General features: G+C 40.9%; 1 protein-coding gene across 2 annotated transcripts in view; it reads left to right on the top strand.

Annotated features, from left to right (window-relative positions):
- CHCHD6 (coiled-coil-helix-coiled-coil-helix domain containing 6) overlaps positions 1-17,327 on the top strand; it is a 116,256-nt gene that overhangs the window by 30,753 nt on the left and 68,176 nt on the right. Inside the window, exons 5-6 of one of the 2 annotated variants that reach the window (XM_068907612.1) lie at positions 4,804-4,824; positions 10,331-10,414. In XM_068907612.1, the coding sequence (XP_068763713.1) occupies positions 4,804-4,824; positions 10,331-10,414 (105 nt within the window). The remainder of the gene's footprint in view (positions 1-4,803; positions 4,825-10,330; positions 10,415-17,327) is intronic. The other variant, XM_068907613.1, reaches the window with a different exon arrangement.

The following is a 17,327-nucleotide window of genomic DNA, read 5'->3' on the forward strand; positions in this document are numbered from 1 at the left end:
AGAATTTAAGACTCTCAAAGTGGGTAAAAATATAAACGGTGATGCTTGAAAGCGCACCTCATGTCTCCACCTGCCGAAGGATTCATAAAGAGACAGACAAAGGGAACGTGTGACCATGACGTTGAAGGTTTTCAAGAATTTTCTTACTCAAGCATATAATTAAGACTGTCTTTGCCTGTATTAAAAAGTGGCCTCAAAGTCAACTGCGCTTCTTTAAAACTGTGTAGTATTTGAGAAATCTTTTTTTAAACAAAAAGAAATTAGATTTGTAATCTTGTAGCAGAAGCCCTGGATTCACTGTCCTATATTAAATCTGTATTCGCTGGCTGGTGCTTACAAATATCTGTTGCGTTCAGAAGCAGGTAAAATTGCGTGTAGTGTTTGGGAGCCAGTGCGGGGTTCATCGTTTGTGCTGCCCTGAGGCATGTGGATTGATTGTGCATAACATCTTGATTTTTGCAAAATGTTGGTTGTGTTTGAACTAGCGTGTTTGACTGCCTCGGAAGCTAATATATCTTCATTTCAAGAACTTGGCAAGAGGAAAGCAATGTCCCCAGATGCACGCCCAGAAATGCGACTGGGATGTAGGCATGCATAACTTATTTGCCCGTTTGTTCTATCCCTAGAAAGCCGTATACCACCCTTAGACTGGCATAATGGGAGTCTATATTAATGATGATGAGCTAGAAATAATCCAAAAGGAGTTGAATGGTCTTTGATTTTTAGCTCTATGACAAAATATCTCGTTGACTCAGTAGGGTCAGAAATATGTTTTGGGATAGGAAAGACATAATTAATATTGAATTCCACGATGCCCTCTTGAGAGCTCTTTTTTGGCTAAATTGATCAGGGACTTGGAGATGCTTGTGCCTAATATGCAGGTAGGAATTTAAGCAAAGAGGTAAACATGTAGAGTGAGTTGTTGACTCACCTGCTATCAGAAATAAATCTTGAGCATACATCTCTGAAGAGCCTACACTCTCTGAAAGATTTCTATAGACATTGAAAGCCTTGTCTGTTGGCAGCCTGCAAAATAAAAACTCGGTATGTATGCATGTATAGAAACAGTGATGGGAAAAGGAGAATGTTGGAATGGGCTGAAGTATTAAAGCAAGCAATGAAAGCAGATGGCTTGCTTTTGGATTTGATAAAATAGGTTTCTCTTTATTTTGTTTTAAATGGAAACTATCAACTGTCAGCATTGCAAACCTATTTTCAGCAATGCCTTAAGTATTAAAAGTGCAATTGTCCCTGAATCGTAAAAGGTCAGGGGGCTTTACTGCTACTTCCCATCTTCACATTTATAGAATTGTGTATGCTCTGTATACATTAGAGTTGAGCAATTTCATCACAGCCTTTTCTTAAAATTGATTGCTGTTCAGTTGTCTCTCTTCCTACTCCCTCTCCCTTGTCAGTTGGTTGCATCTCTGACTCTTGTTACATTTAATATTGATGCTGCTTCAATTTTCCACTAAACTGGAAGTATTTAAGGGTTTGGAGTGGATACTGAATGTCTATATATATATATATTTTTTTTAATTCTTATCATCATGAAAAAGTTTAGAGCTGGATTACTGCCTTAAGGAGAAGTGACTCTTTGCTCATTCAGTGATGAAGTCTGGTCATCAAGATGTTAGAATATGTGCGGCAGAACTCTTCAGATCCTGACATGAGTGCAAAAGTTGTTGCCAGCAGCTGTCTTGGGTTTTGGGCACCTGCTGCTTTTCACTTCTCGCATCTCCCACTCCATCTTCCACTCCCAAAGCTGGCAGTGCCTCTAAAAATACTCTTTCTTGAGTTCTTAAGTAGGAAATCTACCAAGCTAGTAGTCTGGATTCCTGAGTCATTGACTGTGCTGTAGTGAGATTAATTATATGACAGCGTTACTAATTATGGCAAGGTAATCAGCATCTAGTTTGAAACTGGGCACTTACTGGTTCCCGTCAGCTCAATGAATCACCAAGACGCTGCCCTTCCTCAGGCCACTTCTTTTTCATGCTGATTCCTTCCTTCCACGGCTCCAGTTGCAGAACTGTATTTTGATTGTTGTCTGCCACAGACGTGGGTGATGTGCCTGTAGTGGCAGTCATGTATGGGTCATGTGGTATATGGATTTGGGAAGAGAAGATGCTGGAGATTTGTTCCTCTGTATGACATACTAATTTGGCTCTGTATAATTGATTTCAGTGAAAGCTGGATTGTTGATACATGTGTGGGACACTCTTCCTTGCCTGCAGCATCAGTGCTCTAATATGAAATTTTCAGAAGCACAGATGCATTGCCTGCGTAGTTCCCCTATCTAACCAGAGTCTTATCCAAATTGACTGTGTTTTTTTCCATGTGAATACCTAGACTAGGAGTGGCTGGTTTGGCCTCAGATCCAGTTTGAATAATAACTTTTACTTCTAGTGCAGTGAAGAGGAGAATCTTGATCCGGTTTTGATTCGAAAGGAGCAAGTCCACTGTTTATTTGGTTTCCTGTAATTGCTGTCTAGTGGGTTACTTGGAAAAGAAATTAACCCTTGGTTTAGCACAAGAACACAGCAGCCCTGACCAGGAGTGCTAAAAGCTGGCTGTATCTCGGGGCAAGGATTATAAAACTGTCAAACCTGCAACTGGGAGCTGAAAGTGAAGTTCAGTTCATAAGGAAGCAGGAAACCCAAATGTTGCTCACGTCTTAGGCAGCTGGCAGAAACTTTGAAAACTTTAGTTGGATAGCCTGTGTCTTTTATTATCAGTCAACAGTAGTAAATGCAGATCTACTAAAAGATCTTGGTGTAGACTTACTAGGCAGCAAGATTTAACCCAGCAGCCCTCTTGAGTTTTCGTTTTTGTTTTTACTGTTATTTTATTTACTCTCTACTTCATTCTAAATATAACTATTTTTCCCAACACAGGAATATGTCATACTGCATTTAAACCTGTTTTAATTTCTTGTTTCCATTCAGTGGAGTATATCTATTCTTGGAATAACTTTTTTTTTCCCCTCATGAAAGGTGACAAAATTAAAGCCTCCGGCAGCGCCCACAGAGTAAACGCGCTGTTAGCAACAGTTTGCTTTCTTTGGACTGTAATTCTACTGTCATGCGTTATATCTTATATTGATGTAAGAGAGGCCATTTTTTTGGCGATAGGGCAGGTTCCTTCTTGCTCAGCAACTGTCCAGTGCCGGCGAGTCGGTACCAGTTGTTCATTTTGTCATGCAAGCGTTTTTCCACCAGGAATGTGGCGGTTACTGGCTTCGGTTACCCTGGGATGACAGATATAAAATCAGTAAGGAGCTACCTCTGTGTGTGACCTATCTACTCTAATAATAATATGCACTATAAAGACCCCCATGTTCTTCCTGTCCATCTGCTGAGGATGGACAGCCTTGCAATTGCTAAAATGTGAAAAATAAAACTAAGCACATCTGTATTGACTGTAAAAATCATCAGGAAGAAAAATAGCATTCAAATCGGGTTTTTGTCAGGATTGGTCAGAGGATACTGGTGAATACCAGTTGTGTATTGGTTTGTTCGGCCAACGACTGTTTTATCGTGCTGTTATATCAAGCCTGTCTTCAGAAAGGAGGGCATTGGCCTGCCCCCACCAAACTGTAGATGTTCGGTTCCACCCCTCTCAGCTGTTGCAAAGGATGAGGGTGGACAACACATAGCTGATAACACATCACCTTCAGTTACCTGAAGTAGTTGCTCTGCACCATTAAAATGATGGTAGATCCCATAAACATATTGCTCTCCACTGTCTGCTTCCTCTGGCACTGAACTGTGACCAAGAGGAAAGTTCCTCCTGCCCTGTCAACCCCTCTCAAATAAATAATCATTTAAAAAAAAAAAAACAACAACAACCATCCCTTCTGTGAAGTTCCTGCTTAGCAAAAGTGTTGCTGATTGAACGTAGCCCTGAGAAGCAGGGAAAGCTCACAGCCCTTGACAGCAAATGAGTGCTGTGGCTGCCTCATAAATGCCTTGGCTTCAGAAGGAGGTGTTTATGGGCATGAAATGTTTATCATCGTGTACTTGATCTGCTGCCGCAGGGTTACTGCGTAAGTAAAAAGTAGTAATAAGTAAATAAGAGGTGATACTGCAGCCTGCTTGATCTGCTTGTCTCCACCCTGAACTCCTTAAATTGGCTTGCTGACAAAAGGAAAAGAAGCAACTGAAGGCAGCTTGTGTTTGGCCTAGCAGTTTGGACTGTGACCTGAAGATGTATTCACCTGCCTATGAAGGGAGATCTGGCTGGAAACCTGATCAGTCAGCTGGCTTTGTTAGGAAGCTCTCTTTGAAATTGTCCAGCAAAGATGACGACTTGATGTTTAGGATCACTTGTGTGTTTAAAAAATGCCCTTGCAAGAAGATGCATGCTCTTTGCAGGAAGTTTGGAAACAGCACAGTTGTTGGCCTCCTTTCGAATACGCCCGGCACTGCCACGCTCATTGGTGTATGGTGTGGCTGTCGGCATCTCTAACGTTGTGCAGCGCCTTGCCTGACTCCATGACATCGGCTGCTTCACATCTGTCTCTGCTTAGCATCCGGTCTCCAGGGGGATGCTGCAACAGTCTGTGGGGGTTTTTGTTTTGTTTTTATTTTTGGATGTGTGTGTATGCTTTTGTTTTTAATAGCAGAGTTCCCAACAGGGGACAGCGCTGCACTGTTCAAGAGGCTTGTCATTTTTAAGGAACTTTTCTGAACTTGTCATCTTAAGAGCTATATTGTGCAGCAGCAGGCGGCCTCTATAAATCACTGATTTCTTTTTCTTCTCTTTCCTTTCCTTTCTCTCTTGCGCTCTCTTTATTCCAAGCCTGCGGATTTGGACGCCTGGGTAAGCTCTCTTTTTGTCTGGATCTTGCTTATTCCAAGTGTCATGTTGTTACTGCGCGTGTACAGATTGTTATTGCTGAGCACAGATGCAGGATTTTATTTTCTGTCATTACACTTTAAAAGGTGTTCAGCTAGAAAATTGCATATTATTTCCTCCATAAAGATTTTCACTGGTTCCTTTTGTGTAGCTTACAGCTGCTGAAACCAAACTTGATCTGGTGATGTGTGTAGCTGACTAAGAGAGCAGCAGAAACAGGAGGAAATGAGTGTTACACCAGTAGTGTTTTTTTTTTAAGGCCATGAGTCTGCACCAGGGGTTAAAAGAAAACAAGGATAATCTCCTGCCTTCAACAGAATGAGAGAACGGACAAAAAGCAGGTGATTTTATAGGCCTCACATGCCTGGAGTAGTGGCTGCAGACAGCTTCGTGTTGTTGATGGTGATGTTACTGCTGATGCAAGTGAGGGTTGAGTCAGTGCTCCCCCGTGGTTACTTGTCTCATTCAGCCCTCCCCGTAAAGTTTTGCTGCTAAGTCTCAGGCATGATGTGCTCAAGCTGCCTCTTACTGTTTCAGTGTTGCCCTTTCAGCTCTGCCGTTCCCTTTAGACTTGGTCAGGAACATGCCAGCTAGCTAATTTTGGAGCTAGTTCTGGTCCTCAGTGCGCTGCTGTCAATTCCTTCTTCTAGTCTTGAAGCCTTTAATAGCGTTTTTTTTTTCCCCTCCCTGCCACCCGGACTGCTACCAGGATTGGAAAAGAGGAAAGCATGAGGTATAAAAATGTGCAGTTGAAGTGAGGCGAGCTGAGGTACCTGGCTAAAACATCTCTGTTGTGCTACTGCAGAGATGTTACTAGAAACCTTTGGGGGAATCTGATAGCTCCTCTCTGGAAAGACAGAATGATGTAGAAACAAGGCATTTGATAGAGACTTAGTATCCTTCCTTTATCCTTTAGCCTATTTCCCTGGATTGCCTCTGACTGATTTTGTTTTCTAGGCATCATTTCACTAGTTTGTCTGTGACTGGTGAATGTGTTTTGCCAAGAAGATAAATATTTTTGGGATAATCTTGCCAAGTGCTGTGACTTGCTTTTGAGGAAGCTCTTTATAGATTGTGGTATGGACCTTTCCTTCTAGCTTCTGCTTACCCTTTGCAGAGAAAGAGTTTGTTTTTCTCCAGCAGATTCTTTTCCATGCCCTCTCCCCTGATCCCAGAACGCCAGCAGTATTGTGGAGAGCAGCAGCCTGATGGTAGCCATCAGCTGTGGGCTGTGCTATTGCTGCCCTTTATTCCTGAGTGCCGCTTTCCCTACTGTCGTTTGACCCTGCCAAGAAGCCCCTTTTTTAGCAGATTTCCTCCCTAGTTTTCATGCTTAACGAGGTGATGAGAAGGGACTGTGATTAAAAGTAGTTAAAATCTGGTGATGATATTTTATGGGGGAAAAGCCAAAGCTGATCTGTGAATGGATGCAGCTAGAGTGGAGCCCAGTTCTAGAAGACCAGTTGTACATTCTAATGCTAATGCAGGGTGTGTTGGTTTTGGTTTGGGATAAGGCTAAAAGTGTCTTTTGCTTTGTTCATTCACAGTGAACCCCAATAATATTCCATTAGTTCAATTAACAGATTTCTTTTTTAAAAAAAAAAAAAAAAATTCCTTTTGGCCTGTCTGATCTAGCTGATCCATACTTGAATTGTTCAGTTCTAAACCTATGTATTACATATCGGTTGACATGTAAGTGCTTTCACAGCTTGTTTCTAAAGGGATTGCATGATAAAGGTAGGGAGTTGCACATGACTGTGCCCTAGCTCTTGGTTGTTATTCAAAGCAGCACCTAAATAACTTGGAAAGCTTTTGGGTCATAGAAAAAGTGTAAAGATTAAAAAGTAGGAAGAATTTGAAAGAACCTCCCCAACAGTCTGTGTATCCGTGCCCGTGGAAGCCAAAGTAGCATGTTAGTGATGTGCTTTCACTGCCCTTCGTTAGCATATGGTGCTTTTAGCTTCTGGCACCCTTATAGAGAGTTTTTGAGCATGTAAAAATCTATCTTATACCTTTTTGTACAGAAGGGAAATTGCCTATTGCACACATTCTTTTGCAAGTACTTGACTGTCCCACATATATGCTTTGCCATATATATATATATGTAAATGCTGTCCCACATATATGCTTTGCCATATATATATATATATGTATAGCTAATCTAAGTTTTAGGTTAACTCATGTAGTCCATGTTTAACTACTCTGCGCCTCCCTTCCCTCTCTATTTTGTTTCTCTCTCCTCCTCCACCTCACACTCTGCTATGTTTTTCTTCTCTTCAGTTTCTTAGTTGTCATCTGTGGACTTTGGTCATCTCATGCATGATATGTTCAAGCTCAGATGTAGCTGCTTCAGTATGGATGTGAAATCTGATATGTATGATAACATACTGGTTTGAAAAATCACATGTCTTTCCTCCTCCGTCCATTCTTTAGTTCTAAAGGCCTTTGTGTGAAAAGTGTATCTGATGCTTTGTTTGCCACCTGCAGTCTCAGTCCCCTGTGAAATTGTAATCATCTCCATGGCAGTCAGTTCTGTCTGGGACATCACAGGCTTCTGACTTTAGGTAGGGAATAAGCAGCAGGACTAGAGGAACTCTTAATAAATACCCTGTATTCATATAAAACTTCCCTTGTTGCCTAACCCAGTTTGGAACAGTGAATATTTCAAATGACACATGCTCTGACTGTACCATTGATACTTCAAACATCATCATAAAGTGTACTAAAGTTTCTAGTAGTAACAGCTGGGGCTAGAGGGGAAACAGAAAGCAACTTTCAAGCAGATCTGTTACTAAATAGAATATTATTTCAGTGGTCTGAAACAGCAGCAGCTCTCTGAAACAGGTAAGGCATGGAAAATATGTCTGAGTTACACAATTTAATGTTGATAATGTGGGAAAAAGTTATTTGGAAGAGTTGTACTGAAGGGAAGAAGAGTGTGTGTACCGAGGCTATAATCTGCAGTTGGGAGATCTGATTTTGATTCTTTCTAGACGTGGATTTGGCAGAACTTTAGGCCAGTCACTTCAGGTATGTTTGCCTGCCGCAGGGTGCATCGATATGGAGGCATTTTCCAGATTGGACGTCCCAGCACCAGTCATATCTGCTTGGGAGTCCATGGGCCGTTATTGTCACGGAGGTCAACGCACCTCTATTGTATCTGCGTCTCAGCATCCTATTTGAGAGATTAGGCATTTGTGTTGCAATCCCTTGTGGCGGTGTCGTATGGATAAACATGGTGATATGGTGAACTTTTTATTGGATGAGGTGAAGCATTTCCTGGGATGAAACGATGGGTGCATGGGGTCTGTGTCTTGCCAGGAACAGAGTGAAGGCTCTTGCCCACTAGGATTGCTACACATAGTGTTTGTGTGCTCCCAGAACAGTCTGCTACTCTGCTAGTCTCCCAGAACAGGAGAGTAGCACTGCCACGAAATTCCTGGTTTAGAGTAAGCAGAAACATTCATGCATTTCTAAGTGATGATCTTCTGGCAGTTTCCTTCCTCTATTACTCTTACACCTGAATCATCTTCCATCTCAATTGTGCGGAGAGGGGTCAGTACTGTGTAACCTTTCTTTCTTTTACTTATTCATATAAATATTTTTCTCCTTAAGGGAATGCAAGGCATATGTGTAGTAATCTGATTTTTATGGGTGTTATGCAGAAAACTAGCAGGAGAATCAGGATCCTTTGGTTTCTCACCAGGCCGCCCTGCCTCCTTCTGTTGGTTTCATTTTAATTGAAACTTGCTTAGTTGTTTCCTTCACAGAGGATGGATATTGATTCAGAAAGATAGCTATAGTTCTCTTATCAGAATAAAGGTAATACCTTTCAAGTGCCAGAATGCTATTCAGTGCCCCCTTTGTTGCTGTGGTATCTATTCAGTTAGGGTAGATGTATAGGACAGCTCATGACCTCCTATGTTGTCCTGTTTCTGCCAGTTTGCATGCCGGAGGATATGCAGAAGCATTGGTTAAATTGAAGCCGGAGACTTTGCCTTTAATCGAGCATCTTTGGGAGTAAGAGGATTTAGATGTGGGTCTGTAGTGCTTATGCCTTACCCTGGCCATGTTGACTAGCATGGCAGATTGATTTGCTTACTCATCAACCATCCCTTGTTGCCTAGCTTAATCTCTTCTTCTTAGCCCTATTATACCACCATATTTCCATTAGTAGGGGAGTAGGAAGAAGGAAATGCACAGCAACTTGCTTTCAGATGTAATTTTTCTCATTAACAATGGCTGTTGGCCATAAAATGACAGGTCTGAGCCTATGGGGATGTTTCTGTCCCAGCTGCTTAATCATATTGGACCAGCATTTCTGTGATTGTAGCAACATCATTACAAGTTAAGAGCAATGCTGCTGCATTTCTACAGATTAGAAGGGTTTGTGTTCATGTTAAACGGGCTAATCGGTCTGGTTTGTAAAGGTCTTCTGCCTGGTGATAGCGTATGTGGCTGCAGAGATTTCTGGGGTGGGATGAGGGGAGAGATACGAGTGCCGTTCTTCTTGCTATCATTGCTTTCTATTTTCAAGCTTTAAAGAAAAGTTGAGTTTAGCTCTGTCAATGCTGTGTTTTCTTAATGCTAGTTCAATTTAGGGGTGGGGATGCAATGAAATTCTGTCAGCTGTAAAGCGTTAAAAGGGAAAAGCTGTTGCTGTAACCACACAGACTTTAAACAAATTTTTTTCTTTTTAGTTAAGCATTGCCTAGTTGCTCTAATTGAGCATTGCTACTTTAAGCAAGTCTTTGTATACCAGGTTTGCTGTTTTGGAAGTGACAAACTTATACTTCAGAAAAAAGAAAAGAGAAATAGAGAGATTCTGGTTTTTTTTCCCTCCCCCCACCCCTTGACAACACCCAGTAAGAGGAACTCTGGGGGTGGTGATGGCGTAGGCACTGAGACCATATGATGAGAGTAGCTAATTGTTACGATACTCCAAAGTGCGTATGTAAAAAAGCAAATACATGGTTGGTGAGAATGCATCTCTCAATGTTATAATATAGACTTGCATTTGGGATTCCCCTCACGGTCATAGGGATGTATTAGATCTGTAGAAGTTTTCTGACCCTTCAAGGGACGAGTGTGTATGAAGTGGAGGGTTTGGGGGTTGTTTTAAAGGAACTATAAGCTTGGATAACATTCAGTTCTGAAAAAAGCAGTAGGAAGGTCCGGGAGTGTTAACTTCCTAGGATTGGATGTTTTCATTTAATTAAGAGAAATAAAAATGAGGTTATGAGTTTGAGTACGATCCTAATTAGAGTAATTCAGACTTGTGGGAATAGTCCAAAATGAACCAGAGCATTGAAGGTTTGAAGCTCTACCTAGAGGAATCCCATATACCAGTCCTGAACAATGTGGATTTTTCTGAGTTCCCTCCAGTCTGCATCCCATGTGCTTTTCTTGCCTTCACACTTTTTATTTTTAATTTCTTCTTCTACTGAAGCTCTCTTGTTTTTCTTCCCAGGCCATGGAGCTGCAAGGCAGGGAGGCAGAACTGAAGCGACAAGAGGCCTTCTATAAAGAGCAGCTGGCCCGCATTGAGAGGAAGGTAAGGCTATATTGTCTTTCATTTGTGGCCTCTGAATGCTAGGGGGATCGAACACGAATTTGAGTGGATCCACAGAGTAGAGAAACGAGAAGCGTTGTGCCGAAACCTGGAACTGCCAGCCTCTGTTGTTTATCCTTCCTCCACCTTTACATAGTTGCATGAAAAAGCTGTATGAACCAAATCTTTTAAACAATTCACGTTTGAAAGATAAGTGGCTTTAATTGGATAATTTAAAATGAATGTTTATAATAATGCAGACTTTATTTTCTTTTTCACCATGGGGTTTAGGTGAAAGCTAAGTTTGCCTTGTTTTGTATTCCTTTTCTAAAAATTCCTGTCCTAAATTTAAAAAAAAATCACAAATCTTGCTATAAATATGAATTAAAGTTGTGTTATTAATTTTTCTCTGGGGAGCCCGACAGTTCAAAGTCTGTTGCTGCAGTGCACTGTCTGCTTCTTGCTGGATAATCCTTTGAAATGAACATGATTTAAAGAGACACTGTCAAGCATCTTTTAAGCCTGAAATGACCTTTAAAATCCATTTAGGGATTTGAATCTCTCCCCTAAACGTGGGATTTGCTTCTCTGTTTAATTGTTTACTGTGATGAGTTTTTAAAAATTGATGCCATAAAAATAGGAGCAGCCATGCTGTTCCTTATGAACTAATGCGTTTTTCACTTCCTGGCAAAATGAAATAATGTTATAAGTAGTCTTTATTTTTTAATAAATGTGGAGAATAATATTCTCCAATTTGAAGCAATTAGAGCTCCTGACAGGGAGTTGCATGCATCCAACCTACAGTTGTGTTATGTGACTAAAAAGAAGCACAAAGCAATGATTTCTCTGTCTCTTTACGATCCACCTTTTTCAATCGGCTTTACTACTAACATGCAGCATGATGGTGAATATGGAACAATGGAAAATTACAGATTATGGAAATGATAGGAAGCTATTGGCATGTCTAGTTTCCCCTTTTCATTCTCTACTACTGCGTGATTGTCCATGCAGCCTCTTTTTTTTTTTTTTTAATGCCAAAGATGGTAGAACATGCCCATGAGCAATTTCATGTGATACAATTTTGCAACACTTAATCCATACATTTCATTAAAAAATAAACTATTACAACTATCATTCCGTGTTGCATTCAGATTTTACATTCTATTTCTAGATAATGGGGATTGTTCAGTGAAATTGCAAACAATCTAGCAGCTATCGTCCTAATTATCACAGTTGTCCATATGTTCATACACAAAGGGAATTTTTGCAATTTCTTGATCTCATGCTGTGTGCTTCTATTATATTCTTCTTTCCAGATTTAGTTTCATGAAGTGGAAACTGCAGGGAAAATTTGTATGTGTGTCTGTCCTTTATGGACAGTGGAGTGGGGAGAAGTTTGGCCAGGTTGCTTTGTCCTCCTTTTGAAATCTTTTGTTACATTTTTTTTGTTTCCCTTTTCAGATCAGTGTCTCTTGCTACTGGGTAATTTTTTTCGACAAGGTGATGGATGTTTTAGTGCAGGATCTTCACTCTGGGATAGGGTGGCCAGCCCATAGTTCTATTCAAATTGCAGAGATGCATAGAAACACTCTTCTAGTTCTTATACAATAGCAAGTAGATAATAAGGACAGGTTTTCTTTCCTTTCTTGAAACACTGGATAGTTTCTGACCCTTAAACACGAGCATTTTGCTGGTAATAAAATAGAAGAATGCCTCCAACCGTTAGTGTAGATTGAAGTGGGAGGTGGTGGGGGCTAGAAAGGAGAGGAGAGAAACGTACTTGAAACAGTGTAATAAAGCTTAATTGTATTAGTTTTGAAAAAGGTTTTCGATCTTCTCTGTGGATAATTTTATTCCTATAATGGTTGGAAAGATGGGAAACACAGCACAGAACAGTCTTTTTTATTAGCTGTTGCTTTTATATAATTCTGCTTTTATTTGTTGAATACACACAGACCTTGACATTTATTTATTTATTTTTCCTTTCCACGATGTTAAAACCTTCCAACTCAGGCTTTTTATCTATATCCATACACGTATGTATAGGTAGTTGAGCGTATATGTGTATATATGCGAGTGTATAATGTCTGTCTCTCTATATAACGATATACGTGTGTGTTTATGTATAAAAGGCATCAGTAGGGGCATGAGGTGGGGAGTGGCTTTGAAGCAGAAGTTTTGCTTGCTTTTCTGTTTTCAGATGGGATGGTCACTTGGCGTGAGGTCACTTGGTTGTTTGGAGGCATTGGGAGGGGGGTGAACGGAAGTGTTGGCTCACTCTGGAGTTAGGAAGCCTAAATATCTCCCCCTAAGGAACAAGCTGTCAGAAATTGCCTCCTCTTCTGTGCTTATGCGTACCCTTGGTTAAGCTTGGTCCCTGCTTCTGCAGGATAACAGAATTCAAATGTAGAAGACTTACAGGTTTGGTTTTGGAGGATTTTTTTTTTTTCTACTGTTGGTGTGGAGAACTAAGTACCTTCCTGGTAGGATGCTAGGAATAATTGTGTTATATCTGAGGAACGTAGTTCTTAGAACGCGGTAGCAGCTTTTTGGGATCAAACACAGAGACTGTCCTGTCTCTTCTGAAAGTGGTCAGTTTTCAGAGACTTCAAAGGAAGGTGCAAAAGGGGAGGGAAAAAAAAAGGAAAAAGCTTTCGGAGAACAGCCTTAAAAAGTATCTTCCTAAGAGTTGTCAGAGGCTGACACATGCTCTCCTACGTGAGAGTTTATCTTCCTTCAGTATTTTTATTCACTGTCATGGAACTTGGGTTACTTTCATCATTCATCTAAATGTCACAGCCGTTTTTTTTTGAACTCTGTTTAGCTCTTTGCCTCAGTGTCATGTGGCATTGGGTTCCACAGGTTAACTACCTGGCCTATCTGTTTTGTGTTACCACTTTCACATGTGAGATATTACATGAAAACAAGTATTTGAAAGGGATACAAGGAAATCCATTTGTCGTAGGTTACCTGAAGGCTTCTGCCCTATTCCCTTTTTTTAATCTTCCCATTAAGCTAAGCAGTCCTCACCTTTCCAGCCTCTGCTTGTGTAAACGATTTTTACAGGTTTCTTATTCTACTTGTTTGTCTTTGGGCCCTTTTCCCATTGCTGCTCTGTCTTTAAGATGTATTGACCACAATTGAACTCAGTAGTTCCCTTGAATGCGGCAGATTGTGTGAATACATTATCCCTTTATTTTGTAATCTCTAAAAGAGTGCTGTGATCTCCTGGACAGAGCACACAAGTGGAAGCAAAAAACTCCTCATTTTCTAATAGCTGTTTCTCTTTTGGGAGTTTGAAACAATTACTTAGCCCATCTATCTCAGTTATTCCATCTATAAGATGGAATAGCTTGTAATGGGAGGGCACAGTGTTGTGAAACAGTAAAGCTATAGAAATGCTAAAAGCGTTTTGCCTTTAGTTTTACGTGAGGTAAACTATGGGTATAGCTTGATTCAAATAGATCTTAAACTCAATTTCTCTAGTACTCTATTAATAAATTTCCATGGCAAAGGGCATGTATTATAAAGATATTTTCAGTATTTCAGCAGAAATATTCAATATTTGTGGGTTCAAGACAGGCACCTCCTCCTTTTTCCTCCCTCCTCCGTTTTCCTCATGTGGATAATTTGGCTTTTGGGATTTTTCCTCCATTTTCTACTAAAGCCCTGGAGGATGTAAGGCTGTGAGGGCAGCTATGCTTGGTCACACCAAAGGCACATCTAGTTCAATACAGTGTTCCTGACTGTGACCAGAAGTGGATGCCCAAGGATGACTGCAAGAGCAGGGTAAGTGTACATGATGCTTGCCCCAAATGCTTTCTCAGCCTCCGGTCACTTGTGGTTCATATATTTCCTGAGATGTTTGTGTGTTTACTAATCATAAATGGGTTTTCTTTTCCATCAGATTGTCCAGTTTTCTCTTGAACTTAGTTCATAGCAAACAGTTCCCTAACCCCTGTTAATATCATTTGATGATACGGGTTCTCATGAGGAAGAAACAGTGACTGATAAGCCCCCATTTCCTTTCATGCCTCTTATGGCTTTGTAGATCTTTGTCATATCTTCCAGTGCCGTCTCTTTCTAGGCTGAAAGAGCCTAGTTCACTTGGTTGTGTTCCCTGAGCAAGTTGTACCGGACTTTGGTCGTTCTTGCTGGTGGTCTCTGAAACTTTTCCACATCTACTGAATTCTCTTTGAGAGGTGGGAACCAGAACTGCACATGCAAAGTTAAAGATTGAAGTGAACCAAGGATTTATACAGTAGCCTTGTGAGAATCACTGTCTGGGTCTCTGTTTCTTCCCTAATAACGTCTAGTGCTTGGTTTGTGCTTCAGACACCTATTGAGCAAACGTCATGCACTACTGCTTCTAGCGGTACTCAGGTCTTTTGAGTGCAGATTTGAATGTGTGAAGTAGTTATCCTGGGATTAAACCAATAGTATGATTTGTTCTTGAGAAGAATTCTTCCTCCGCTCCATCCTCCACATGAGATTGTCAGGGTGTGTGTCTGTGTAGGAGTGTTAGGTTTTATTCTGCCTGCAGTGTGGTGTGTACTTTTTTTTTCTTTTTAGTTAAATTTGATAGGACAAATTCCTTGCAGTGAATCAGCTCACTGGTGATGTCCCTCATCTTCCACGCTTTGCTCTGGTAGTTCATTAGAGTTGGGTGGTGTCTGTTTCTCAGGTTGCACCCAAGTATCTTGTTTTGGGATGTTTGAAGTATTTTGGTAATCAGAAAATTGTCAGTTCAGAGGACCTATTTCCTGTAGTTTCTTATATGACTATGCGTAGTTGCAGGAGTTTGGAATCGATGATAGAGACATTCCCTTCCAGGCCTGTGTTCCCGATGTGACTAATCTCCAGTAAGGAATCCAGTATGAGACCTTGGCAACTTGTTGAATTAGAGGCAGCGCATTGAGTGCGAGGCTCGTCTGAGTATTTTTGCATCTTATTCATGTAATTCTGAGCATTTATTTATTTATTTATTTATTATTTAATTCTCTATCACAAAAAGTAAGTCTTGGCTCATCTGATGTTAAGCAGGTTTTGTACTCTAGTATTTCTCTGGGTAGACAGAATGAGAGTTGGGCCTGAGATTCTGTAAGGAAAACTGTAGAAACACTCGATTTGAGAAGCTTAAGCTGATATTCTGGGTTTTGTGCGTGTATATGTTACTAGGAAGCGTGAGGGGGAGGGAGAGAGGGAGCTTGGTATAAATAGTTAACATATATACTGCTCAGAACTGGGATTTGTATTAAGTATTTGTATTCTATATGTATTGTCCTACCTTCTCTAAATGGCAGAAACATCCTTGCTGAAGTATAATAAGAAGGAAATGCAGCCTCTCCTGGAATCCTTCGGATGGCGGTGGATTTCATTTAGCTTATTAGTTGTATACTTTCTCCCAAATAAATATTCCTTTGGCTGTTTGGCCCCTTTTTTTGATCTAACCTGACAAAGGTTCAGGGCAGTGCTCCAGTATAGCAAAATGCAGGTAGCTCTTTGGAGCAGTGTAAAGCAGCAGAGAGATACTGAAGGTAATTTTGGCAGCTGAAGTGAAACTCCTCGCTATAGATTGATGTCTTTTCTTTGTTTGGGTTTTCCTAAGCTCCAGCTCCCACGTTATCTTTTATTAGGTGGCTATGGACTACTGTGAGCAGTGGGTACATTAATATGCAACGTTTTCTGCCTGTAGTTTTTCAGAACAGTAAGTAGCAGAAGAGGTATTCATAAGCTGCGATGTATTTCTGCAAGTGGGAAAGGAGTGCATTAAACAAATACCATTTTTTATTAATAAGATTGGCTGCACCTTTTTCTCTGCTTAGCTTCACAAATCTTGTAATTTTGTGTGTGGCATTCACCTTGTTTGGTTTGCTGAAATTAATCTCCTTTTGGCCTTGCACTTACCATTTAATTGATGTTTGTAAAGCATTTACGATGTGTAAAGAATGGGAGAAAGGTGAACTTATTTTTGTTTGTTATTCTTATTGGCCTTGATCCTTGTTCCTGGAGCAAACTCCGACTTGAGGTGCACCAAGGTCACCCCTCCATTTGAATCCCTTGTCACTTCTATGGTTTTCAGCAGTAACCCATCTCAATAAAAATCTCACCAGAGGAAGCAGGAGCACACTGGAAAAAAAAATCTTCAAAATATTTACAATGTCATTGGGTCTTCATAATAATTTTTCAGCACATTCTGCAGGGCTGGACAAAGCGATGTCCCTCGATTTAAAAACGAGCCAGAGACTTCTGCTGACAAAAACGAGCCAGTCCCCTGGCTTGGGGTCCCAGGGCGTTCGGGTGTCCGTGAGGCCTAAGGAGCGCCCACCTCGCGCTGCAAAAGAAAGCTGTGTTGAGATGTTAGTCTTAAGCCGAGCCCTCTGCCCTCTCAGTGGGATTTAAAGATTCAGTGCCCTCTTCCAAATGAGCTGCTATGTCTCGGCAGGTGTCAGTGACACCATTTACTTTCCCAATAAAACGGCCTGTAACGTCTTAAGGCTGCGTGAGAGCTATCGCTGTGTGTATAACGGCTGCTTGGTTTGCCTCTGGTCACTGTATCGCTAGTCACTAACTTACTGCTCTGTGAAGTGCTTTGGGATGCTCTGAGGAAGAACAGCCGATGTGAAACTGAGTTCTGTTCTTAAAAAACTTATTTTCCTTCCGGAAGTATTTCTTGTCCCATTCTTTGTAACTGGGCCTTACGATATTCTGTGCAATTTCAATTTTTTTCTTCACCTAATTTGTTGAATTCTCTTCTTTTTCTCCCACCCCTGCTCCAAACCCTTCTTCCCGCAAAAGCAGCATTGCTTTATGTGAATCTGTAACAGCAAAGAGCCCAAAAGGCAGTTTACCTTTCAGGCCAGTGGAGCACTATAATGAAGCACCCAGTTCATCAAACTGCTGATTTAATCTTTTG

The sequence above is a fragment of the Struthio camelus genome, chromosome 14 (assembly GCF_040807025.1).
Source record: "Struthio camelus isolate bStrCam1 chromosome 14, bStrCam1.hap1, whole genome shotgun sequence".
NCBI lineage: Eukaryota > Metazoa > Chordata > Aves > Struthioniformes > Struthionidae > Struthio > Struthio camelus.